At 42.3% G+C, this 27281-nt stretch overlaps 2 protein-coding genes and 1 long non-coding RNA gene across 8 annotated transcripts; 2 read left to right on the top strand and 1 right to left on the bottom strand.

The window, feature by feature from the left end:
• Positions 1 to 4226: 4226 nt before the first annotated feature.
• LOC147241998 (uncharacterized) lies at positions 4227 to 8457 on the top strand. Its single transcript, XR_015110928.1, has 4 exons — positions 4227 to 4358; positions 5345 to 5422; positions 5637 to 5750; positions 6830 to 8457. It is a non-coding gene; the product is annotated as an uncharacterized LOC147241998 (long non-coding RNA).
• An 8353-nt stretch (positions 8458 to 16810) lies between these two features.
• Positions 16811 to 23911, top strand: LOC147241997 (G2/M phase-specific E3 ubiquitin-protein ligase-like). 5 transcript variants are annotated; one of them, XM_086191794.1, is made up of 15 exons: positions 16811 to 16923; positions 18178 to 18310; positions 18415 to 18477; positions 18613 to 18826; positions 19252 to 19402; positions 19649 to 19723; positions 19883 to 19924; positions 20004 to 20083; positions 20383 to 20433; positions 20728 to 20933; positions 21110 to 21206; positions 21903 to 22065; positions 22350 to 22453; positions 22564 to 22708; positions 23292 to 23911. In XM_086191794.1, the coding sequence occupies exons 5-15, from the start codon at positions 19301 to 19303 to the stop codon at positions 23424 to 23426; spliced, it is 1200 nt and encodes a 399-aa protein (XP_086047920.1). In that variant the 5' UTR covers positions 16811 to 16923; positions 18178 to 18310; positions 18415 to 18477; positions 18613 to 18826; positions 19252 to 19300; the 3' UTR covers positions 23427 to 23911. The 5 variants fall into 5 exon arrangements, with proteins under 5 accessions (XP_086047920.1, XP_086047917.1, XP_086047918.1 ...); XM_086191791.1 differs by having other exon boundaries at positions 19133 to 19402; XM_086191792.1 differs by having other exon boundaries at positions 18412 to 18477; positions 19133 to 19402.
• Positions 23912 to 24219: 308 nt separating this feature from the next.
• On the bottom strand, positions 24220 to 27178 carry LOC147241996 (uncharacterized). Of its 2 annotated transcripts, none has more exons than XM_086191788.1 (6): positions 27113 to 27178; positions 25808 to 26472; positions 25639 to 25684; positions 25406 to 25497; positions 25172 to 25282; positions 24220 to 24995 (listed from the first exon to the last, which is right to left on the bottom strand). In XM_086191788.1, the coding sequence occupies exons 1-6, from the start codon at positions 27134 to 27136 to the stop codon at positions 24698 to 24700; spliced, it is 1236 nt and encodes a 411-aa protein (XP_086047914.1). In that variant the 5' UTR covers positions 27137 to 27178; the 3' UTR covers positions 24220 to 24697. The 2 variants fall into 2 exon arrangements, with proteins under 2 accessions (XP_086047914.1, XP_086047916.1); XM_086191790.1 differs by having other exon boundaries at positions 24220 to 24871.
• Positions 27179 to 27281: the final 103 nt, after the last annotated feature.

The following is a 27281-nucleotide window of genomic DNA, read 5'->3' as shown; positions in this document are numbered from 1 at the left end:
TATATATATATATATATATATATATACATACACACATGTGCGTGTGCCTGTGTGTACCTGAATGTGATTTTGTATATGTGCATAGTAACAGGAATAATAATAATTATAATATTAATTATTATATATATAATATCAGTTATTCAGTAGCTGTGGAGGGGGAGGGGCGGTGGGCCATGGAGTAGGGAGGAGGCTGCTCAGCTGTTGCAGAGGGGGAAGGGGCATTGGAGGGTGGCGTGAGGTGGACTGGCTGAACCTGTTGAAGAACTTGCTCAGGTCATTTGCTCTCCACCCCTCCCCCCTCTGTGCTGGTCCTGGCTTTGTGGCCGGTGATGGTCTTGACGCCCTCCCAGACCTCCCTCATGTCATTCTCCTTCAGTTTTTGCTCCACCTTCCTCCTGTACGAGTCCTTTGCCTCCTTCAGGCAGCGTTTCACCTCCCTCTGTGCTGCTCTCATCTCCTCTTTGTCCTTTGTCCTTAAGGCCTTCTTCTTCCTGTTGAGGACATCCTTGATTTCCTGTGTTATCCATGGTTTCTTATTTGGATAACACCAAACAGTCTTGGTGGGGGCAACCACGTCTGCACAGAAGTTGAGGCTGTGAGACAGTGAGTCATCCCATCTATGTCCTCATCATGTGCACCCAGCAGTACATCCCAGTCTGTGGTGTTGTAGCAGTCTCTCAGGGCCTCCTCTACTGCAGGAGTCCATTTCCTGATGGTGCAGGCGGAGACTGCCTGTCTTTTGACCAGGGGGGTGCACTGGGGCTGTGTGTGCACCAGGTTGTGGTCCGACTTGCCCAGTGGGGGGAGGGCGGTGACTCTGTATGCCTCCTTAACGTTGGTATACAGGAGGTCAATCGTCCTGTTCTTCCTTGTGGGACAGTCAACAACCTGATGGAAAGCAGCCAGGGTAGAGTCCAATCAATTTAACATTTTAGAGACCTTAGGCATGGAGGGGCCTTCAGAGGAGGACATTGAGGGTATGTGACAATTGGTTATAAACTAGCTGTCATCGGTCATCATTGAGGGTGCAAATGTGATTCAGCAAGATGAGGGAAATCTACTTTAATGTGCTGTATTGTCAAAGTACAGTTCCAAGATAACATTTCTCTTAACCGTCATTCATCTGTAAAACCCAGCTCACCCCAAAGATTCAGAACACAACAAAATCCTAAAATGTTGCAGAGCAAAGTTCCAGCAGTGTGACTAGGTAGCTGTTTCAGTTGTTGTAAAGGTCTTCCTTGAAGCTGCACTTAGAGATTTGCCTAGACCAGGGCTCTCCAACAACTGTTCCAGTAAAGGGTCCTGTGGCTGCAGGTTCTCATTCCAACCAAGCAAAATGTAGCATATATTGAAAATAACTAAATGTTTACTAGAGGCAACAGAAACCAGGTTCGGTTTTGGAGAACACAAAATGATGATGTACAATCAAGAAAGACACAGACAGCTTTGAATAGGTACCATGTATTGAAAAATTATATTGTAGAAAAACAATTATTTCAATATAACAAAATAAATATGGCCACTTATAAACTTTTCTTCAAGTACTAAATCACTCAAAACCAAAATATGAAAAATGGCTTAGCGTAGTTAGCTTAGTCAGATAGGTTGGTGTACCATGACATTCAGAGATTTCATCCACACTTGGCAAAAGTATGAAATCAAAACAACCCACCAAAGATAAACACAATAAATGTGTGGACCCCACTCAAGTCTACACGCAATCCGATGTCCTTTCCTAAGACTCAGCAGGAGTCAGTGCAGGTCTTAGCCTATGAGTCAATCAGTCGATGATGCTGGGCCAAGGGTGTGTGTGTGTGTGAGAGAGAGAGTGAATGGGGCAAAGGAGACCGCTGTGGCAGACACATGATGATTACTGTAGCAGTTGGATTCCTGTTTCCTCCACGTGGATCAACTGGACTTGGAATAGCTCGCCATCACAGATCAGCTCAACAGAAACCCGGCCAATTCAAGCAGTCAGTATACAACAGGTTTCAGACTTCGACAACTTCCTCGACAGCCGGTGGCCATCTGGAGTCGGTAACAAAGTAACTGTTAATGGCCATGTGAAACCATAGATGGTAAAAAACGCCAGCAAATTTTTTACTAACCTGCAGCCAGTCCACTCCGTGCATCAGCCCCCATTCATCTAACAATGACAGCGTCTGCTTCCTGTAAATAGCGGAGCAGCTCGGCTGATTGGCTGCGCGCTTTTCACGTGATAACATGATTGACATCTGAACTGCTTAGGTTTTTTTAAGAGCGTTAGTAGCCCATTTAGCACTTGGGTTACAAAAAGCAACACCAGATCCAACAAATGAGCTGTGTTGACACAGCTTGATTGGTTTAAGCAGAATCAGGTGTAGCTTTTGCTGGGTGGATATGAACACCTGCAGCCACATGGCCCTTTACTGCAACAGTTGGGGAGCCCTGGTCTAGGCAAATCTCTAAGTGCAGCTTCAGAATTTATGAATCTCACCTTGTTTCTTTTGCCAATGAAGAGAGACAGCACAGAACATGGTGGTGATGTTCATTACGTTCTGGATAAATATTAGGTAATCATTATAAATGCTATGTTTACTTCATTAATATGCAGAGGATGAATAAAGATCCAGCCCTGACACAATCATATGGTAAACAGGACAGATATTTGGACAAAGGAGAGGGACGATTAAAGCTGCAAGCAGCGTTGTTAGGGCCTGAGCCTCCGCAAGGCCGCGACTGAGTGCCAAACGCTGGCCCGAATCCAACGGTGTAATTGGCAAATCCCTGGGCTTTGTGGTTTGGGAGCTAGAAGCCTGAGTCTGATGCAGAGTGTGAGTGCAGAGCTGAGAGCTGGCCCTTGTACTGTGTGTTCACACCAAACGCGAATGCGAATTTAGTGTTGTGTTATTCACGTGAATTTGACGCCGAATCATTTTAGTGTCCATTTGTGTCATTCACGCGAATACGCAAATTCGCTCACCCGCCCGAGTAGCGAGTATTTCCGGCAACGTTTCTTTCTGCCATTTCACCATGAATATTCACAAAACTGTTGCGTTGTACCTTCCGCGGAAGGCAGAAATACGTCGGAAAACTAAACGCCGTCGTATCTGGGTTATGAGCACCATCTAGAGGCGAGCTTAGCTCGGTGAATTTCACCGCTCGGTGAACCGAGCTCCTCCAGGGGCTGCGTCTGTATAACTGCCGCTTCAAGCGGTATTTTCGAATGACGACTGGCCAGTTTAACGACCTTCTAGCTAGGATCGGTGACAGAATTTCACGAATGGACACCAATTTATTCAAGTGGTTCTGGTAATTTTGACACGTATTGTCATATAGCACCAGGTTTCCACACATAGCCACAATCAACTTGTCCGCCATCTTGTCAGTCACAGTAAGCTGTGACATCAGGACATCCTCCACGCTGATTGGCTGTCCTGAAATGAATTTTTCGCCAAAGTACAATATTTTCGTAATTTCCGAATATTTTGCCTCGCGAATTTGCGCATTCGCCTTATTTGCCTCATTCGCGCCGCCAGACTGAAAATTTGTCTCATTCGCGTGTTTGCATAGACTTTGAATGGAAGCTGTTCGCGCAAATGCGTGCCTGTTTACACTATATAATAACCTTTTGCAACTTTTGATCAGAAGAGTTTGGAGAGTCATGTATTAAGCTTTGGAAGCAAAACCATTAACACCCTAGGAGGGGATAGCGTTCGTTCGGGGTGCAAAATTGTCCAAAATTGGACTTTCGTGTCCAAATTGTGGACGTCCTGTTAGAGTTAGGTCAGGGGTGTCTGTGTATGATTTGTCCATCTTGATGAGACAAAAGAGTGTCGGTCCCATGTCTGTAGGACATTCTTACAGGCTGTGGCGTGGTTTTTGGTGTATCTAGGTGGCGCTATTGAGTAGAGCGCTGTATTTTTTTAATTATCAAATTTTGCACCACACCCGATTTGTGTGTCAAATTTGGCGAGTTTTTCAGCATGTTTAGGGGGTCAAATTAACTTTTGAAGTGGCAAGTGTGTCAAGCAAACATTATAGGGTCTCCGCCCCGGAGGACCTCCGGGCTCAGGCCCAAATAAGCTTCAGTGTCCGACCGATATTGGGCCCTATATGGGGTTCCACTGCCAATCGGGGATGCAATCCTATCGGTCAAACGCTCGCCGAAATATGGGGAAAAAATAAAAGCCGGTGAGAGACTGCCCTTTAATGACCACACACACTGCATCAGTGCTGGTGTAATGATTTACTTTGTCCAGTAGAGTGCGTGCTTAGCTTGTGCCCTACCCCAGCAAACCTCATGATTGGTTTTGCCCAGCCACACGCACACGCAGTAGAGCGTCGGCGTCTGAGAGTTTTCTTTCCCTCAAGCCATGGTAAGCTAGTTCATGAATGAAAGCAGTTTGTGTTCTTTTTAAGCAGCAAAAGATTCCAACACATGGCCTATAACTGGGGATGCAAATTGTCCTGTCCAGTCGCGACGTGTGTGTGCTACATTTTCCAGTGCTTGTGTCGCAGCCAGCAACGTACTGGCTGGAATACAACGCGGAACGTCACACTTGCTAAAGAATCTTCTTTATTAACAGTTTGCACATAAGCACAGAAGGCAGCAGTTTAATACAAACCCAAGGCTAAAACCCTGTTTGTGTTCCGAGAGTGCCTCTGTGCACAGCTGAACACTGGTCTCCGGTTCTTGTTGCTAATGCTAACCGCTAACAGTCAGTGAGCTACATCTCCGGGCTCCGGCTGCCTATGAATGTGATCGCTGCAGCGGCTCGGTGACAAAATCAGAACGCGACAGTCTGCGTCTCACCCGGGAAGCACCCAGCCGGGATGTCCATTCACACAGCAGCTGTAGTTTTGTTTTGTTACATGTCAGATTAGTTTTGCACAAAAAATATTTGAACATTGTTAAATTAATGGTTCTATTGAAATACCTTACACTTGGCTGACTTGACTGTACCTTTGCACAATCATATCAGTATTAACTCTTTGCTCAATTCAAGGCCTGTTTTCACTCCAACTCAAAAATTCAGTATATCTGTTGCGTATCAGGTATTGGTGATTGCTACCCCTCTTCTATCAGCTATCATTATGGGGCCAAAAAAACCCTGTTTCAGTCGGACTCCAATAAGCTTGGATACAGAAACTCAATATCAAACACTGTCTTGTGGTATGAACCTTAAGTAATGGCGTGCATTTTTACTACTGATCTCTTTTATGAAATCTGTGTACCCTTGACCACAGCTGTGAGAGTCACAACAGTTATTTGACTAATATACTTGTCAAGCTAGCTTTCTTAGCATGACTGCTTCTCAATATGTCTGTCTTGCATGTTTGAATAAGCCTTTTCTGTGTTCAGGAGAAGAGGGGTCAGAAGATGAGGTCAGCATTTCATCCCAGCACGAATGTAATTCCACATGCCAAGTCCAAAACCAGGGTGGGTCTGCAATAGGTGTGCCTGAATAATTCAAGCAGAATGATTTTTACCACTTCCATTTAAGATGAGTCACAAATGCCAAATACTGGATTATTTTATAAAGTAAGAAAATCGTTCTTCTGGGCAGGGCAATTTTATTTGTATAGCCTGTCTTAAAGGGCCGTACTGACAGTTTTTGTCTTGTATGATTTAATAAAGTTCTTTTTGTGTCTAGATGTCAGTATGCCATGAGAAGAGGGGTCAGAAGATGAGGTCCACATGTCATCCCTCCAAGAATGTACGTCCACATCACAAGAGCAGAAACAAAGTGTATCTGCAAAAAAAAGGGGTAAGCTTTGGGGCTTGGATTCTCTCTTGGGCTATTGCCTTTTACCTTGCTTTTAAAGAAAATGGTCTATTGCAAGCATAGGCAACCTATTCCACAAAGAGCCAGTGTGGCTGCAGGTTTTTGTTCCAACCAACTAAAGCCGGGTTCAGACTACACAAGTTAAGGCAGATTTTGACACGATTTCGTCGTGGCAGGCACATATCCAGCGTTGTACCTGATTATCAGTGTCTGGAACGACAAACTGGAGTGTAGTGTGTTATAATTAATGACCAGTGATTTTGCGTGTACGACACGTTACGACACTGTACGAAGCCGAGATGGAAAGTCTAGCATGTTAGATTTTCTTTTATTCCTTTGCATAGTCTGACATCTCCGACGACGTGAACCTTGATGTCGACGAAGAGGATGACAGAGTGCTCTGATGTGTTGTTTACACCCAGCGAACATGTGCTTCATGTGCACAACATGTCTTTTTATTTAGGTTGTATCAATTTTCTGGATATTAATTTGCTTTTCAGTTATTATGAATGTAGCCTAATGTTTACAATGTAGTTTCTATGATCACTGCACTGCCACTGTCTATGTTTTGTAAATGAGTTATAAATAAAGCTGAAAAATGCTTCATGTGTGCAATATAAGTTAACATTGAGGTTTACGCATCCATTAATATCCCCCACGTTCTCTGTGAAGGACAGGCAGGCAGTCTGTTCTCTTCAATGGCTGCACTATCATTTTTTCTTCCTTTTAATTTTCATGTCTGGACAAAAGATCGCAATCACACACAACGCTACATTATCCCCGATTGACAGTTTGTTGTGACGCCACCCTGACGGCCTATGAACTCATACGGGGTCGTGATTGGGCACGGTTTGAACAGTTTGGTGATCAAAATTTCAAATAGCAATGGAATATGTGAAATACCTGCCTTATAATGTTCAAAAGCATTTATTTTTGACAAAGAGTGGAAGCTCAATTTGCACAATCAGTGGCATGTTGTCTGGCCTGTTTTGTCTTTTCACAGTTAGTGGATCTAGTGTTGTCAAGTTCACCAAAGCGTTGTTCTTTTTTTGCCCACTTAGGTAAGCAAGCTGCTGTAAAACGTTGTTGAACGTCGGAGGAAACTGCTGCAGTCGAAAAACACCTGAAGAGGTTCTTGGTGAGGCAAATTGTTCCAGGTAAAGCGAACTGTGAGCACTGCAGTTCTGCAGAACCTCAAGTGCTTCCACACAGAGACTGGAAAGCAGTCAAATATTTCATCAAACATAGAAAAACTGCCATGAGACGAACATTAGAATGAAAGCAGTTGACTGATCAGAAGTATGGACACACATTTTCTGTTTGCCCTCTGTTTCCCCCTGTCTCTGTCTTCTATTCACCTAATAAATTTCCCTAAGTGTCTCGGCACAAGAACTGCATACAACCCCAATTCAAAAAACACAGTTGTACAGTGAGTGAACCAATGTCACATAAACATTTGCAGCCTGTTGTTTACAAAGAATTGGCTAAATTACTCAATCGTATCTGTCTCAACTAACACAAAATGAAAAATTCATTCATTAGTATTCATTGTTTGAAATATTATGCTTGTGTAACTAGTAAACACCCACTTGTTTGAAATTGAATAAAGATACACACGAACCACTGGAGGTTCGGAGACCGTTCCAGTCGTCTTGCTGAAGAGACTTGGAAGCTTCGCTCTCCCCTTGCGAGTGTTGTTGTTTGAAAGAGAAGTTGTCACTGTGTGTCTGTTTTCAGTCTTCCATAACTGGGTGATCATGAACTGAGTCTCACCCTCGGGACAAAGAGAATCCCCAACAAAAATTGGTGCCGTGACCCGGATGCCAACATACTCGTCTGCTGCAGAAGAAGGATCTACATCGCTGAAACCCATTGACGGTTGAACATCCTAGTGGGTGTTTGAAAAAGTCCAGAACTCTGAATTGACTCCTGGCCAGCTCGTGGATCCCGATTCTGCAACAACGAATTGACAACGAGTCTCACCCTTGGGAAAAAGAGAATCCCCAACGCCATTGCCTCAAGATGCTCTCTTAATGCAGCATTCCCTTGCAGATCAGTGAGCTCTAAAATGAACCAAATATTGAGACATGCCCCAGACTCTGGCTCAAAAGTTGAGGGGAGCTCATGAAGCCATTGTCCCCTGCATTGGTGCGGGCACTCGGGTGCAAGTGGTCAATGGGCCCCAGATAGTAACTTAACATCCCGCAAAGATATTAAAACTAAGTGTGTGTGTGCGCGCGCGCGCGTGTGTGTGTGTGTGTGTGTGTGTGTGTGTGTGTGTGTAGGACATGGTGGGGTCCAGAATCTGACAGTAAAGTCCAAGTGTGGGTCTCAATTTTTTTTTCAGGTCCAAAATCCTGCACCCAACAAAAATAATGTCTAAATTTAGTGGGGAAAGGGTTGAAATGAGTCCTGTAATGTTTTCAAGGTTGACTCCATGGACTTTTATTGACAAGCTTGTTAGGTTGTTTCTTTCTGTAAGTGTGAATCAGAGGTGCCGTTCTGGTGCTAACGACACTGATTAGCTGCTAACACAGCTAATATCAAGGTAAAAGAACCAATTATCAAATAAAACAGCTTACAATCAGCACTGAATAATGGTTAAAGGTAGGTTTATGTATCCATAATAGGCATTCTTTATTGGAGCCTTAACTTTACAGTAGATCGAAGCGAAGTAAAATCTGGTCAACTGGACGTAAGTTTATCTTGAAGACGTTTCACCTCTCATCCGAGAGGCTTCTTCAGTTCTAGTGAAGAGTGTGGAAACTCCAGCTTATAAACCTATGTGGGAGTGGTCAGTGCTATTGTGGTGGAAACGACCCTCCCGAGACTCACCTGGCCTCTCCAAACGACAGCCGTTGTGCGGTGTCAGGGAGTTTCAGGGGTGGTCGTTGGGGGGTTTCACCGACCACTCAGATGCTAATGGGCTGTGCTGGCATCAGCCGTTCCACATGGGTCTTTCAGCTGAACTCTTTGGGGAAGCTTTGAAAGGACTTGGTTGTAAATAGGTGAAAGGAAATGTCGCAGTCCACCTCCTCTGTTCAAAGATGGTTTCTCTATCCTGACGTGGATGGCTTCTTTAACTCCTCTTTCAAACCATCTGTCCTCTCTGTCGAGAATTTGGACATGGTCGTCCTGGAAGGAGTGGCTTTCCTCCTTGAGGTGGAGGAAAACCGCTGAGTCCTGTCCTCCAGAGTTGGCTCTTCTATGTTGGGCCATGCGCTTGTTGAGGGGCTGTTTGGTTTCCCCTATGTAGAGATCCGTGCAGGCCTCACTGCATCTGACAGCGTATACCAGATTGCTTTTCTGGCTGTGAGGGGTGGGATCTTTGGGGTGAACCAGTCTTTGTCTCAGAGTGTTGTCTGGTTTAAAAGACACAGGGATGCGGTGCTTATTATAGATTCTCCTTAATTTCTCAGAAACCCCTGCCACATAGGGGATCACTATGTTTTTTCTCCTGCCTTCTTCATCTTCCCTCCTCCTGGAGCTCTCCTCCTTTCTGGACCTGGAAGAGGATTTTACAAAGGTCCAGTCTGGGAAGCCACAAGTTTTAAGTGCTCTTTTCAGATGCTGCTGTTCTTTTTTCCGGCCTTGGACGCTGGTGGGGATGGTCTCCGCTCGGTGTTGCAGCGTCCTGATGACACCTAACTTGTGCTCCAGAGGATGGTGAGAGTCAAAAAGCAAGTATTGGTCAGTGTGGGTGGGTTTCCTGTACACATCCACCCTCAGGCTCCTGTCCTCTTGAATGTAGACGTCACAGTCCAAAAAGGGCAGATGGTTGTCTTTCACATCCTCTCTGGTGAACTTGATGTTGACGTCTACCGAGTTGATGTGTGCTGTAAACGGTTGTACCTCCTGAATCTTGATCTTCACCCAGGTGTCATCAACGTATCGGAACCAGTGGGTGGGGGAGGGTCCACTGAAGGAAGTCAGGGCCCTCTGTTCCACCTCTTCCATGTATAGGTTGGCCACGATAGGAGATACGGGAGAACCCATGGCACAGCCGTGTTTTTGCCTGAAAAACTTCCCTCTGTACTGGAAGTAGGTTGTGTTCAGGCAAAGGTCCAGAAGTTGGCAGATTTGGTCCGGATTGAGGTTGGTCCTGTTGCTGAGGGTGTTGTCCAGCTGTAGGCGTTTCTTCACTGTTTCTACAGCCTCCACGGTAGGGACGCAGGTGAACAAGGAGGTCACATCGTAGGACACCATGGTCTCATCTGGGTCCAGCTTGAGTTCTCTAACCTTGTTCACGAAGTCCATGGAATTCTGGACGTGGTGGGGGGTTTTCCCTACCAAGGGGGCTAAGATGGTGGCGACGTGTTTGGCGATGTTGTACGTCACGGAGTTTATGCTGCTGACAATGGGTCGGAGCGGGGCACCTTCCTTGTGGATTTTGGGGAGGCCGTAAATCCGTGGAACTGCGTCTCCGGGGTACAGGCGGTGATACTCCAAGCGGTTGATGATTTCCCCCTTTTGCAGCTTCTGTAGGTGTTCCACCACTTTCTTCTTGTAGCTGCTGGTGGGGTCGCGTTTTAAGGTCTCATATGTGTGAATGTCACTGAGAAGAGAACTGATCTTGTTCTGGTAGTCAGTTGTGTCAAGGACCACCGTGCATCTTCCTTTGTCAGCCGGAAGGATGGTGATGTTCTCATCTTTGCTCAGTGCATTCAAGGCCTTCCTTTCCTGGACCGAGAGGTTGGCAGAGGGGACCTTCGCTTCGGAGAGGGCCGCTGTGACCTTGAGTCGTAGTTCATCTGCTTCTGTGGTGGAGAGGTTGTTCTTCTTGATGGCGGATTCTGTGGCAGTGATGAGGTCCACAGTCGGGAGATGTTTCGGGGTGACAGCAAAGTTCATTCCTTTGGCAAGGACGCGTTTCTCAGGACTGGTGAGCTCCCTGTTGGATAAGTTCCTTATCCACCTGTCCTGTGAGTCCGCTGGGGTTGGGCCTTCTGCTTCTCGTTCCCGGTCGAGGCGAGACTGGAGGCGAGCGAATTTCCTTTTTTGCCTCTCCTTGCTCTTCTGATGTTGAGATAGTTGGGCTGTCCCAACGAAGGAGGTGACTTTGTCCAAGATGGCGGGTGGCAAAAAAGGCGTTAACTCTTGATTAAGGTGATCTAGCTTGCTCTTTAGTCCCTCGATGGTGAAATGGACCTGTCTCACTCTCTCGTTGAGAAGCTGATTTTGGGCCCGTTCCAAAATCTTGCTGGCCCTGTGGCCCCTCACGGTGGATCCTAGTAGTAGGCTAGTGGGAATGAGGTTGTGTTGGCGGCATCGGAGGTTGAAACGTAGATGGTTCCTGTAGTCTGCGATTTTCCTTGCAGTCCTTTCGCATTCCCGCACCACACTAAGGATGTCCTTCCCATAGTGTTCGGCAAGATGTCTGTGTAGGTTCTCATTCATCCAGGTCATCGTAGATCGAAGCGAAGTAAAATCTGGTCAACTGGACGTAAGTTTATCTTGAAGACGTTTCACCTCTCATCCGAGAGGCTTCTTCAGTTCTAGTGAAGAGTGTGGAAACTCCAGCTTATAAACCACCTTTAACATTTGTAACACACATGTCCGAGATGTTCTAAAGCCTTAAGGTCGGTGAAACCCCCCAACGACCACCCCTGAAACTCCCTGACACCGCACAACGACTGTCGTTTGGAGAGGCCAGGTGAGTCTCGGGAGGGTCGTTTCCACCACAATAGCACTGACCACTCCCACATAGGTTTATAAGCTGGAGTTTCCACACTCTTCACTAGAACTGAAGAAGCCTCTCGGATGAGAGGTGAAACGTCTTCAAGATAAACTTACGTCCAGTTGACCAGATTTTACTTCGCTTCGATCTACGATGACCTGGATGAATGAGAACCTACACAGACATCTTTACAGTAGATGACCACTAATACAGCATCGAACCCAGCAATATTATTATTGAAGTTCAATGTGAAGGTTCCATTTAGATCTATATGTTCCTATCATTCTACGTCAGAGTGAATGAATTAAATAGCATTATAGATTTAAATAGAAACTTAAAAATAGACTTTGTGTTTATATGTGTGTTTATGGAAAGGCAAGGCAATTTTATTTATAGAGCCCGTTTTCACCACCAGTTTGTCTCAAAGGGCTTCACATGGCATCATAACAACCTCCTCCGTCCTTAGACCCTCACATCGACTGAGGAAAAACTCCATAGAAAACCCTTTTAACAGGGAAAAATCTGAGAAACCTCAGGGTGAGGAGGGGAGGAGGATCCCTCACCCAGGACGGACAGACGTGCAGTAGATGTTGCTACAGACAAGAAAACAGTTTACAACACAAAATGTGGGAAACATGGAAATGGTAATAACAGTTGAAGAAGGAAGCTTCTGGAAGGGGAGGCAGGGAGAGCAAGCCAACTTGATGGGGGACTGGATGGCAGACTGGTTCATGGAAGGGGAGCGCAGGCCAGTGTAATAGTAGGGAATAAAAGGGTGGGGGTGATGCAGGCGGCAGTTGGAGCTTGGAAAGGTGTTTGTTATATACATACTGTGTAAATATATATATATATATATACACACACACACAGTATATACACACACACACACACACACACACACACACACACATTGTCACACAAAAGCAAGCACCATGTATGATAAAACTAAACGACAGCTGCACAACTTTACTAGCTTCAACCTGGGTAACAAAGATGGGTGTTGTTACCCCTGGGTGGAGCATGAGGGCTCCCTCAGCAGTGAGGTTTTTGCCAATCTGCAGTGCAAACACTTTGAGTCGGCCCTAGGGGCCAAACCAGACATTGAAAAAATCATAGTCTGGAGTGATGGCTGCGGCTATCAAACCGGCGTACATAGATCTGGCCATGAAGCATGGTGTCACCATAGAACAAAGGTTTCTGGTTGCAGGACACACACAAATGGAGTGTGACTCCATGCATAGCCTCATTGAACATGACTACATTTACATCTTCGAGACTGTACGTCTGCAACCATCCCCACACAAGGTCACCCAGCTATTCCACAATTACTTCATGAAGTTATCTGGGGCCTCTGTCACCGACATTCAACCAGGAAGAAAAGTTGGCGACCCCACAGTCCATGACCTTCTGGCTCTCAAGTACCTGGCAGATGGTCGAATCTGGTAAAAGTTGGATTTTGAGTCTGACTGGGAGGACCTGCCTCAGCGACTCAGCATCCCCAAAGAACCGTTCCACTGGGTCCCACTCTTTCTTGTCCAACTGCAAATTACTCAAAGGAAATTCAAAGACTTGCAGGCAATGAAACCAGGAGTACCAAGAGTGGCCCACCAGTACTAAGACAACCTCCCTCATCGGCAGGCAGTGTGAAAACAAGTTCACACAGCACCTGAGCGGGGCTTTGGTTAAGGTTAGACAAGCGCAACAACCTGGTTAAGGTTAGACATTTGACACAACTTGCTTAAAGTTACAAAAGTAACATAACTTGGTTATGTTTAGGAGAGTAAACCAACGTTAGTTATTTTATCGTTGTGTTCATATGGAAGAGAAAAATTGCCTAAGTCAAGGCATATTCTGCCTAAGTCACTTTTATTTGTTATGCAATCAATGTTGTGCGTTACTTTTTTTGGAAACTTGTTGACATATCTGGTTGAACTTTGTGTTACAATATCAATGAATAATACCAATGTGCTTGCTCAAAAAAGTGCTTTTTCATACTCCACTCAATTCAACCAACATGCACCCTGACAAAAATGATACTTTGGTTCAACTTCAAATATACCTGGACTGAGGAGAGCCGTGTATTCTGCCTTTCACATCTGTTAACAGGCCTTTAATGTGATTGTCAAACTTGGGAGGGAAGTGCTTGTGTCTCCAGGAGGAAACGCGCCAACCTTGAAGTCTGGGGTCTAAGGGGTGTGAGGGCAGTCATCACTGAATGACTGAGGTGACTGACGAACACTGGATTCAAATCTCTAAATCTTCATCAGAACTGGGGAGGGGTCTCGATTTGAGCTTTGTCACAATTGTTTAGAACGCTACAGGAGTTGGAAGAACAGGGCCATGAAAAAAGCCATGGCTCAAGTGGTGGGTTCATGTATTATAAATAAAAGGGCAGTGTGTGTCTTTTTCACTTTGTAAACCAAGTAAGTACCACCTCAGAAAATGTACAGAATAAAATGATATCAAAATGATAATCACAATTATTTTAATCAATGGCTTTCCATCAAATTTCTCTGTACATCTCTATGTTTGATAAAGTACCTTTACCTTACCTGTATAACTAGTTCAGGAAATTCCACCCAAAAAGAAAAGACTAAAAAATAGGATGCAATTTTGCTAGTTTACTGACATTTTCTTCAGTTCTGATTTTAAAAAAAAAAGTTTGTTAATTTTTGCAGGATTTCATAGCACTGTTTTAAAAATAAAGGCACCTCATTTTTTAACCAGTGTCATGCATTATTCTGGACCAGAGCTCAATTGGTGCTATTTTTACGATTACTAAAATACATAAACTGACCCCAAACTTACCCATGGTGCATTTTAAGCTGACTAGATTCTGAAACCAAAAGCCCTGTTATCCATTGGTGTTATACATCTTTTTAGGAAGATTAAGCTTGCTTTCTGAAACAAAGAAAAATAAAGCAATGCATTTTTTTGATTCGTCATCTCAATTAATCATCTTCAACAAATCTTATCATCTGTCATTACCATGACTTGTTGCACTTTGTAGTTTGGCCTTGGTGTCTCGCAGTCTCTCTGTGTTTCCACAGATCCACCAGAGCCCCAACCGCCGCCTGCATCGCCCCCCCCCCCCCCCCCCCTTATTCCCTACTGTTACACTGGCCTGCGTTCCCCTTCCATGAACCAGTCTGCCATCCAGTCCCCCATCAAGCTGGCTTGCTCTCCCTGCCTCCCCTACCAGAAGCTTCCTTCTTCAGCTGTTATTAACATTTCCGTGTTTCCCACATTTTGTATTGTAAACTGTTTTCTTGTCTGTAACAACATCTACTGCACGTCTGTCCGTCCTGGGTGAGGGATCCCTCCTCTGTTGCTCACCCTGAGGTTTCTCAGATTTTTCCCTGTTAAAAGGGTTTTCTATGGAGTTTTTCCTCAGTCGATGTGAGGGTCTAAGGGCAGAGGATGTTGTTATGATGCCATGTGAAGCCCTTTGAGACAAACTGTTTGTGAAAACGGGCTATACAAATAAAATTACCTTACCTTACCTTACCTTATAATTTCTTTTGTACATAAAAATATGAAATGTACTGATTTTTAAAGGCTATGTTGTTTGTTTTATATTACTCTGACATTATTATTAGAGAGTGCTGGGTGCGCATGATGTTGGAAGATTTTAATCGTGTCTAACTTCAGTTAAGGTGGCTGCCTTGACTAATTAGTGGTGTGGGACCACTATAAATAATCAGTATTTACAATGCTTCTTCCTGTGCAGGATGAACTTGACAAAGTTGTAAATGCTTCAATGTCACATGACCAAAAAATGAATCATGTTTGAAGCAAGCATTTGGAGTTTTTCTTTTTTTTTGTGTAACCTTTTCACTAATTTGAGAGGAAGCCTGATGGACATAAAATCAACACTTTCACAGATGACCAGAATACACATTTGGTAGAAGAATAAACATTTTAGTGCTTATTGAAATTTGAAAAGATTTCCACAACAATCATTTTTGAGTGTTGAAACTGAATAGAATGTTTTAATGAAAGGTTAAACACAACTTGTTTTCATGAAAGATTAAACAAAAATGACGTGAGTGTGAATGGTTGTTCATCTCTCTGTGTTGGCCCTGTGATGAATTTGTGACCTGTCCAGGGTGAACCCCCCCCTCTGGCACGTAACTGGGATAGGGTCCAGCCCCCCCACCCCCCACCCCCACCCCCCGCGACCCTTAATAGAAAGGAATAAGTGGAAGACACTGAATGAATGAATGAATGAATAAACACAAATTAAAGCTTATGTCTACATTTCTTTTGCCAAGATGCTGGTTAACAGGATATATACACGACTGTGGCATTATGACAAGTAAGAATGCATCAAAGTAGTTTCATTAGCCACCAAAAACAAGTAAGAGCACTAAACACATCTATGACTTTCTATCAGTAACTGGGGAATGATACATCATTCCCCAGTTACTGATAAGGTATTGTATAAGGTAAGGTAAGGTAAGGTAAGGTATTGTACTGTACCCATAAAATTCTGCAACAAGATATAATGTAAAATTCTCCAAGGATAAAGCATGCAAAAATAATTTGCATAAAAAACAGATTGAAAACCAATAATCAAGTTTTTATCAAAAGCTAACATTAATTTGGAACAACTATGTACACTGCAAAATTTTCAAATTCTAAAAATAAAACAATGGAGTGAATATACATCTGTGCTACATTCAACAGAGCAAAACAGTTCAAATGCATGAACTTAAAACATGCTCATATTCACAGAGCTTGATTTTGTGGAGCTAGATAACGGGAATCTTTAGAACATATTCCTCAACATCCTCTACAATTCTTCAAAATGACTTGATGCAGCATACTCTTTGTGGAAGAATGTTGTCGTATGGGTTGTGGTAGTCTAAACAATGTCCATTACCCAGATATTACTTTCAAGAACAGCGTTGAATTCTGCACGGAAATCTGGGAAGTTTTCCTAACTTTCAGCAATGTGCAGAATCTTCCCACATGTGTGCCCTATTGGTCTTCTTGTGAACTCTGTCATTTGTTCAAACTCCACATAGATGCTGTCTGTCACCATGAGATCAGATCCTGTGCAGAACCTCAAAAACTTCTGAAGTTTGATTTCATCCAGCTCTCTTTTCAGGTGATTCCCCCCTATGGGCTGAAATATGTGCCACCAGAAACTGAATTTGAATTTTAAAACTGAATTTAAATTTTTTATATTTGAATTTGAAATGGCAAAACTGAATTTGAATTACACGATTTGAAATTGAATTTCTTAATTTGGAACTGAAACTCTCTTTAAAAAATTCAAATTTATTTGTCACAATTCAATTTCAGTTCTTTGTAGCGCGATATTTGTGCCATCAAGGATGAGCAGTCGATCGCAGATACACAGGCTCCTGTGGCCAATCAACTCCTACGTTTTTCAGCACGTGGGAAGACACGCACGGGAACAAGCGCTTGGCATGATCTACCTTGGCAATGGACATGGCTGAGACAAATACGGTAATTTGGCATGTTACCATTTATATTAACGACCTTTTGTTTAACTGTTGTTGATGTCGCCGCTATTTTTAAGAAAAAAAAAACGTTTCCATTCGTTAGCGAGCATAACAAAATCATGTTTACAATTACGATGAGCATGGTAGGCTAACATTGTTTTAGCTATCATTTTAACAACGCAGCAACGAGCGCTAGAGCTAGTCCACAAACAGCATACAGTAAAGTCAACGTTCGGCAGTATCAGTGATCATGTCGCTCGTGATTATTATTTCTGAGTGTTTGCCTCCTCCGGTTGAAAATGTTTCAAGTTGTCGTCTTCAGAGTGGTTATTTCGATAACTATTCTTCATGATGTATTGTCATGTCATTGGTTTGTCAAATCAACGTTACGGTTCAGCACCAATTTTCTGTTTTATTTATAGGCTTTCCTTCTGTAATCAACTCACACTGGGGAACAGGACGATAGAATACGATAAATTTAGTACTGGGCCGATACACACACACGACAATATTTAATAGGCATCATTGATAAGATATCTAAACTAGGCGCCCCACGTTCTGAACATACATATCCCCTTACAGTATAAACTGATGAAGTTGTCATGTCATGTATGTATACGTATCCAGCAATGCTGGAGAGGACGACCACAGCGTCAGGAAGCGCCGAAACAGGGCCTCATTTGTCCCTGCTCTCCGTTTATGAGTTGCTGTGTTACGGTAGCTATAAAACAAAAATAATTACATAAAAAATAAACATTTAAATGTACAGACTGATGTTAATGCGATCTAACGTTCTTCATTAGTTTACATATATTTCTTAAACGTCTGGAAATCTAAAGCAAGCGCTTGCACGTGCACTCACTGCACAGAGCATCATTAGTGTTTTAATGCTAGAGAGACGATTAAAAAAAAAAAACGGTCAGTTATCATTTAAACATTTAGGGTGGCCTGAATTATTCGTAACGTCAACTCCTGCCCTTAAAATTTCAGAAAGTCTTTGGCCGCTAGTTGCGCACGACGGGGCACGGTGAATGTGTGTGTGTGTGTGTGTGTGTGTGTGTGTGTGTGTGTGCAGCAAGTAAAACTTTACAAGCATGTGTAAAATTTACTCGGTGGTGCCAGGCACATTGCCCACATAGATGTTATTACGGAAACATCCCAATTGTAAATTTTATCATTTATATTGTTGTATGCATTATTAAGTTGATGTATGGTATACCTATTTCAGCCTACTGCTCCATTTTTATACTTTTGACAGGGAGACAACTCAGACGTAATAATTCAGCAAGACACCTCCTAAATTTGCTCACAAATGCAGTTTCTTCCCCTGGCCCTGCTGGGCCCACTGTTCAACACAAGGCCACCCCCCAAACTGCTCAAGAGACTCCAAGGTGTCTAGTTTCACAATAAATACACACCCATATTAATACCCATATTTACAAGCATAACAGTTCAATCATCATTTGACCCTGTTAACACGATGTCACTCTAGCAGACAGGGGAGGAGTCAGGAAAGAGGGAGAGATGTCCAACCCACTGTCCACACAGAAATGTCAAGGTCCTTTACTGTATTTGGTTTCTTTGTAATACTCGCTTGTCCCTTGCATTCATCAATTTAAATTCTCAAATTATAGCTTGCAAGATTTGTACCTATATTGTGTAATGTAAAATTAAAACATTGTCTTCAACACAGGTCTTTTCCTGCCCTTTTTGGAGCAAAAGGGAAGCGCCGATGCGTTCGAGGGCCTTCCAACTACTTCACCCCAGTCAAAGAGATACAGGTTACATTTTATCTCTTACTCAAGGTTCTTGAGTGCACCCCAAAAGGCAGTGAAGAATTGCTGCATCTTCAAGCTGGTTTGGGACGCAGGTCCATGCTGATACCAGAGAACTACACCCATGATGAGGTGAGGCAACATTGACAATATATATATATTTTGTCATGTAATATTTTAAAAAGTCCACTATACACTATATCAGTATAATGGTATGGTTTATATTACTGTTGAAGGTATGTTCAACCCTCAAAGATGCTTATCCAAAACTGGAAACTGTGTCAGGGGGCTAGCTAATTTATAAAGGAACAGGTACAGTACATAGAACTTATCCATGGCCAATCAAATCTTGTTATAAAATCACTTGAGTAATATCAGTAATAATGACTAATGTTACATTTAAATATAATTCAACTATTTTCTTACTTTTCTTGGTAGGGGGATGGGGTTCTAGAAAACTACATATGGTGTCTCCTGATGACAGTGGATATACTGGCTTCATGCTGAAGACTGCAAGTGCAAGCGGAAAGAATGTCCTATGTATTGCTCCAATACAGGAGGAACTAGACACTGAACCACTGCCCCGACTCCAGGTCCTTCTCCAATATGCTGAAGGCAATGTGCCACTCTTGTTGCACCAGCTATCCATTACAAATCTTAGCGCTGCATGTTGAAACATGCAAACCTTCAGATACAGATCTACAGGAGGTATGTAAAGACACACTCTATAGATGATGATTGGAGATCACATTATATTACAAATAACAGTAATCTGCAAAACACAGAAATTACTAGTGCACACGTTTAAGCTTGCTACTAGATATCTCTAATATACAACATTTTGCTCTATCAAGATCTTCCTCGGGTCCAGAATTGTGAATGTTGCTTGCATAATACTCACTTTGTTGACCATCTTCATATAATAAATAAGGACTTGCTATTCTCCCTCATCAGATTAGTAATGAAGACCCAGACTACAGGCACCCCAATCCAGATATTGAAGACTTGAAAGCAAACCCAAATCAGAAGGTGACATAATTCATATCTTTTCAAGCATCAGTGGTATTTTGGTTAGGGTAAAAAAGTGTTTCGACAAAGTAACAAGGACACATTACACAATCACAGACTAGACTTAAGTCTGTCACCACATCACAATTCCTTTTTCAATTTTTTCATTCCTACTGACAGCCTATGGAGAAGAATGTGCTTTTTGTGTCCTCAAAGACAGAGGTATGTTGTGATATGATGAGTGTATTTTCAAGGTATCAATGTTTCCACCTTTTTATGTTAAAATTTTGAGTGATTCCAGTTGCAGACCATGTGCCCAATCAGTGACCAGAACTTTCCACCGAATGAGCTGGAGGCACATGCAAGCGAGTGTGGAGAGAGGTAACAATCTTTTCGCAGAATTAAGAAAATGTCAAGATATTATATTATTTTAGTAAGGGATATTATTCCAAGCATCTGTCTCCCCACTACTGGATTAATCTATTGTATAATTTTAAGTTAAGTGACATGTTACCATAAACGCTGCAATATATATTTGCTTTTATATATTTCCGTAGTCCTATCCATAACAAAATTTCTTAAAAGTCCACCTTTTAACGTAAACCTTTATATGTGGCTTTTAAACACCTATGGTTTATGGGTTTTACTTTCAACTCCATGCTTGTGTTTTGTCATTTCAGCAAAGCTGACTTCATTATTTCAACTTCAAACAACAACATGAGCATTTCTAGGTTTGTACACTTCCATAGTTTCCAACAGTCTATAACCTCTCGCTCTAGGACAAGTACTTCTTAGGTCAAAGAATCCAGGGATCACCTGCAAGCTATAACTCAACAGAATCAACAAAAAAGTTAATGTGCATTTACAATGACAAATGTGCAAATACTCACACACTATAGAGTACGCATAGGCCACATACATGTGCATAGACCACAGTTTGACAACCTCTGGCCTAAAGGAATAAACACACACAATATACACTTTCCAGAATCACACTGCCTAACAGGCATTCATTACTCCCTCAGCCTTGATGATGTTCTGCAGACCATCTCTGCTGCTGTTAACAGCGATGAAGAATTTCCTATCACTGTATCAAGATCTCACATGGTAGAGCGGGGCCTTGCTCAGTGGAAGCGACAAAAGAAGGCATTGCCCACTAGTCAGCTGAAAATCAGGTTCATTGGTGAAGAGGGCCTTGATACAGGGGCACTACGAAAGGAGTTCCTCACAGGTACACATATTTGAATTAGAAAAGCACTTCCAGAGCACAGACCTCTGCCAAGCAGCACAGACATCCAGGCATTGTCTTATTTTAGCCACTTCGCTCCAAATTATTACCACCAAAATTCTACAGTAGAAGTGAAAGTAGTTACTTGAATGGAGTGGTTTTTTTGTGTGTGTCCAAAGAGATGGTTGCAGGGATTGAGCAGAAGCTGTTTGAGGGTGACCCGACTGGAAAATGTCCCAAATATTCAATGTTGGATCTTGATCAAGAAAACTTCAGGTATAACATGCTTGCATACAGTGGGGTCTGAGTCCTCAAACAAGATCTTATAGATCCCAAGACACAAAATATGTTCTCTAATCAAACTTTTTATGCAGTGTCTTTTTAAATCTGTCGCCCTTCTGGTCCTCTCCTGAATCTGTCTGCCTCTGTAGGTGTGCATAAGTTTTGATTGTTTTGTCAATAGGCTAAATGTTGTGTGTCCTGTTTATTTATTTATTTATTTATTTTTCTTTTATTTGAAAGGGGACAATGCAATTTAATAAAACACATGATTACATGTGGTTAAAAAGGGCAGAATTAGCCAGAAGGCCAGTTTTCATCTGTAGTCCCCTGGCTATGATGGAAAAAGGCAATGAACAAACACAAGCATGATAGACACTGATAGAGCACTATAGTAACAAATAACCTCTACATAACACATATCAACACATGGCTATTAAGTCAAGTTATTCCTTTTGATCAGACATGTAAAAAAGCTTTAGTTTTTACCTTACAACGTCACACACAAACATCTACGTGACCCTCCGACGAAGACGGAAGTGCTCCATCGAAACATGTAAGGTAAAAACTAAAGCTTTTCTACATGTCTGATCAAAAGGAAAAACTTAACTTAATCAATAACAGTTAGACATAATGAACGTAGCACAGTTAATACATGGTTATGTTTCTATTAATATATACTGTTTCTTTCAGGAGTGCTGGCGAAATCTGGGCTGCAAGTCTGGCTCAAAGCGGACCACCACCCTGCTGCTTCAAACTTTGGTGCTATAAGTATTTGTGCGATGGGGAGATACATATTCAGCACATTTCCAAAGAGGATGTCTGTGATGCTCAGTATATATCACTTATCTCCCAAGTAAGAGGTCTTAAGGGTTTTACTGCTGTAAAATGTTTGGCATCACTTTGTAATAGAGAATTCCAAGCTGTCACAGAATTCATGGAAATTGGGGAACAACATTGTTACTGTGATATTTGTTCAAAGATATTGTGATATATGATTCTGATGACGGAGGCTACTATGAAGGTGCCAACCAGACTATTTGATGTAGTTAAGGGTTCAGTGTCTTGCTCAGTGACACGCTGCTGTAACCCCCTCACCCCCTCTTTTTTTCTGTGTGTGTGCACGTCTGTCTTTTTAAGGTTGGGACAGCCACAGAGGCTACAATGACTGAACTGACAGAAGACATTTTGAGCTGTGGCTATAATGGACCTGTTAATGTTGAAAAGAGGGAAGAAATTGTTCGGTATGATTATTTTTCAATATTCTGATCCTTGTCAATGATGTTAATATTTAGGTTTTGCTTTTTTACATTTAACTTCATTTATATTTAATTTTTCTTCTTCTATATATTAGTGCTATTGTTCTTCATGCCACACTTCGGCTGCTGCCCCTTCTCTCCCAGCTACGTGAAGGTCTGAAACTTTATGGTCTCATTGATCTCATGAGCCAACACCCAAATATCTGCCAACCACTCTTTGTCCCTGGGGTGGAGGTGAAGGTGGGTTAATAAACATAAGCTTAAGTAGAGATGTATTGATACCACTTAACTGCCAATAGTGATTCCAAATGCTAAACTCTGCTTATTTCAAGTACTGATCATGTCCTTTATTGTAGCTCTTTTGTAGACTCAGTATTTTTAGGGTCACTAAACAATAATAAATTAAAGGCAGGCTATGCTGAATTTCCCTCCAAAAAATAATTTATCATGTCATACAAAAGTAAAGTAGTTTCTGATTATCTTATTAATTTAGCTGTGGGACATTTCTATGTGTCAACCTTTGGACCACTGTCCAAAGGTTGACACATAGAAATGGTTGTCGTATTGTGTTAACCACAACCAGCATGTTTGAGGTTGGGAGTCATAATATAGCAGTTGACAGTTCTGTGTTTTATGACCTGCTTCTCCATCTCTCTCTTCTGCTGTCAGTGTGACTGTTATGATTGAGAATTTATTACTCTCATTCAGTGGCTTTGTTCTCACGAGCACCACTTGCTCTATTAATCAGCTCTGTTGCTCAATGTGCCACCAATTCTCTCTCATTCTGGATGAACTTATAAAGATACATTGTCTCTGTAACCAGGCTGATGCTGACTTTGTCTTTGCGGCGTGCCATCCTGAGTTCAGTGAGAAGGGCTCCAACAAAGAACGGGTGGAAATGAGCATTATGAACCATCTACAGGACTTCTTGCAGGAGCTGGAAGCATCTAATTGCTAATTTAGTTTTGTTCTTGTCAACTCTGTGTATACAAGACTCTGTCTTACACATTTCATAAACTTTCCATGTACACATTATAATTTTAAGTATACTACCAAATTCTACCTCTGTGGTGGTATAGATAAACCATGTCCAATATTTTGTTTACATGATTGTTTACTTTATCTGTCTCTGAAAAGGTGAACAGCCAGAAGTGGATGACCCTCCAGAGATGGGTCCTGGTCATCTGTCCCCAAGTAGGTTTCTCCAGTGGCTCACAGGACAGGGCCACATTCCTGTCTTACAGGAGGAGAAGAAAAACTTCCGAGTCTTTGTGCAGTTCAATCACACGTGACATTCAGTATGGTGTACATACAGTTTGCTACCCAACAGTCGCCGCATGTAGCAATACAATCCGTCTGCCTGTTAAGCATATGCAAACTTATACTGAGTTTCAACAAGTGATAACTGAGGCCTTCTATCTAGGGCAGGCATTTAATCAGGTTTAGGTTAAATTTTGTTTTTCAAACATGCAGTACTAAATAAACCACTGTTTTTCTTTCATGGTTCCACTTCAGTGAATATACATTCAGGCTCAATTATTATTACCTTTAGTTAAGGTATTTGTGCAGTTTTTTAAAAAATTGTAAAATCAAGTTCATCTCCTCACCAATTTCTCTGTTCATCTGTGTTTTGTGACCCAGTGAGCATGGCTAATAGATTGGTTTAGAAAACATTAATCATTGTTGGCTATTTCAAACAGCATTTCCATATGGGCATCATATCATAACAATGTTTTTGTTAGATGTCCTTCACAGCAGTTTCCCTCCTGGTTGTCAGCTTGACAGAATGAACGTGAGGCTGTTCAATAAGAGCATTAAAGCAAAGTACAATACATTTTGTGGTTTTGTATTTATTTTTTGACTGGAAGGTGAACCATAATAATTGATACATGGGGTCCAAGACTAGACTTCTGCAATCATGTATTATTAAAAGCATTAAGTAGGGACAACGCATGTGCAAGTGTGGTCAAATAAATGTCTCTTCCGAAACTATTTGAATGACCAAGGGGATCGATGGCAAGGCGGAGCATTTCAATGTCCTCGGTCCTCAGTGGACATTCCATTTCTGGTACAGTAACTCCTGGGTTGTCAGAGTTCTCATGAGAGAGCCCTGAGCTCTCCCAATCAATATCCTCAATTTGGATTCCCCAAAACCAACAGAAGATAAAATAATAAGTACATATACTTAAAGTCATGTTTAGAGGCAGGACATCAATATCAATAGCATTATTACTCAACTGCCACATGTTGCTCGGACATCTCTGGCTCTCTTACGGGGTGCTGCAGCATCCCAAGATCCCACAGCTGGTTTGGGGAAAGAAAGCCCTCAGTCCTGATAGGATGGTTATTCCATCCAGCAGAAAACTTTGCCAAATCAGCCTTGAGTCTGGGGAGGAAGGTGTACTGTGCACAGAAAAGATGAAGATTGTCTGAGATGTCGAGGGATCCATCTTCCTCCAGGCTGTGTAATATGTCATAGTAGATGTGTGTAACTCCTGTCCAAACATCCCTCCATAGACGTTCGATTCTACAATTCATACATAGAACATTTCCCCATGTGTCAATCAAAGTATGTAAAAGAAAAGCCAAACAGCAATTAAACTAAGGTAAATATCACACTGTAGGGCACACTAACAATAACAAGACATGTACCTACTTGGATCTTGAGGCAATTTGATAATTATTACAGAAGGAATACTTCACCTCTGATTGTGCACACTTTTTCCACTTATAAAGCTTCCATGTCCTGTGCCTCTAACAGTGAACATCATCCGGGCAATGCTGACATTCTCAACACCTTGGTCACCTCTTACCCTGTAACACATCAGATTTTGAAATTAGTATCCATTCAACGGAATTCATAGACTTTACTAAAAACAATAGAGCAAAAGGATACTATGAGACAACACAAAATAAATTTACTGCTGCATTACTCACTTGTAAGGCCATCCAAATCTCCTCACTCCATCCAGACAAAACTGAAGAGCAGTACTTGCTGTGTTGTTCGATCCAGCATTGAGGTACATGATCTGGAGGGTGGAAAAACAGACATGAGTTATACTAATAGTAGGTATGGGATGATTATCACAAAATGGAAACCTTACCAAAAATGATGGATTATACCAGCAATACTTTGATGAGTATGTAATTTGTTACAGCAGAAAACTTGCCTTCCTAGAGTAGCCATCAATGCCACCGAATATCACCATGTTATATCTGGGGGGGGGGGGGGGGGGGGGGACATGAGTTCATGAAAAGGAAAGAAACAGATGATAATTACCCATAAAATAATTCCAATAAAATTAATTTTCCAGCTGTATTTAAATGTTACAAACACACCTGATGAGTTTGTGGTTGGTGTCTATGTGCTGCAGAAAATGTGGGCCTTGAACACAGTATTTTCTCTGGGCAACACAGCCCATACTTGTCATTCTTGATAAGATGCCCTCTGTATCAACTCTATGCATAGAGGCCTTGAGTCTGGACCATTGTACACAGTGGCCCTCTGCTTCTAGACACCCCTTGACAATCTGGTGTCCAGCATGAGGTAGTCTAGATTTGATGGCTTTCACTTCATTATCCAGAGCATCATCAGTCACGGTGGAATACAGGGTCCTGACTGACATATTGTACTCCTGCATCCTTCTATATAAGGTTCTTCTTGAGACTCCAATAATGTCTGCTACACATGTGGCAGGTAGACCAAGACGAAGAAGATTTTGGAGGTGGTCCTCTGTGACCTGCAGTCTTAAACGTCCACAGGGACCTGTAATCTTTACCACTGATTGTGAATAGGGAGGTTTATTCTGCTGGTCCAACAAAATGCTTAGGTGATGGAGGGCTTCACCGATATCATTAGGCGGAGCTACATTCTCCATTGCCTGTATGAAGGTCCTCTCTTGGGTCACTATGAATTCTAAATAATCCAGATCAGGAGGGCTGTGGTTGAGGGCATACTGCAGTCTTTCCTTCAGTCTAGCTAAGCAGTCCTGAACAACGATGTTCTGAAAAAACAATTCGACAAATTAATATACACCATCTAGTAATGACAACTTCATCAGTTTATACTGTAAGGGGATATGTATGTTCAGAACGTGGGGCGCCTAGTTTAGATATCTTATCAATGATGCCTATTAAATATTGTCGTGTGTGTGTATCGGCCTAGTACTAAATTTATCGTATTCTATCGTCCTGTTCCCCAGTGTGAGTTGATTACAGGAGGAAAGCCTATAAATAAAACAGAAAATTGGTGCTGAATCGTAACGTTGATTTGACAAACCAATGACATGACAATACATCATGAAGAATAGTTGTCGAAATAACCACTCTGAAGAGACAACTTGAAACATTTTCAACCGGAGGAGGCAAACACTCAGAAATAATAATCACGAGCGACATGATCACTGATACTGCCGAACGTTGACTTTACTGTATGCTGTTTGTGGACTAGCTCTAGCGCTCGTTGCTGCGTTGTTAAAATGATAGCTAAAACAATGTTAGCCTACCATGCTCATCGTAATTATAAACATGATTTTGTTATGCTCGCTAACGAATGGAAACGTTTTTTTTTTCTTAAAAATAGCGGCGACATCAACAACAGTTAAACAAAAGGTCGTTAATATAAATGGTAACATGCCAAATTACCGTATTTGTCTCAGCCATGTCCATTGCCAAGGTAGATCAAGCCAAGCGCTTGTTCCCGTGCGTGTCTTCCCACGTGCTGAAAAACGTAGGAGTTGATTGGCCACAGGAGCCTGTGTATCTGCGATCGACTGCTCATCCTTGATGGCACAAATATCACGCTACAAAGAAC

Source organism: Aulostomus chinensis, chromosome 21, assembly GCF_037954235.1.
Source record: "Aulostomus chinensis isolate RoL2024-O1b breed Wild chromosome 21, RoL_Achi_v1.0, whole genome shotgun sequence".
In the NCBI taxonomy this organism is placed as follows: Eukaryota; Metazoa; Chordata; class Actinopteri; order Syngnathiformes; family Aulostomidae; genus Aulostomus; species Aulostomus chinensis.
This window is presented reverse-complemented; position numbering and strand designations above follow the sequence as displayed.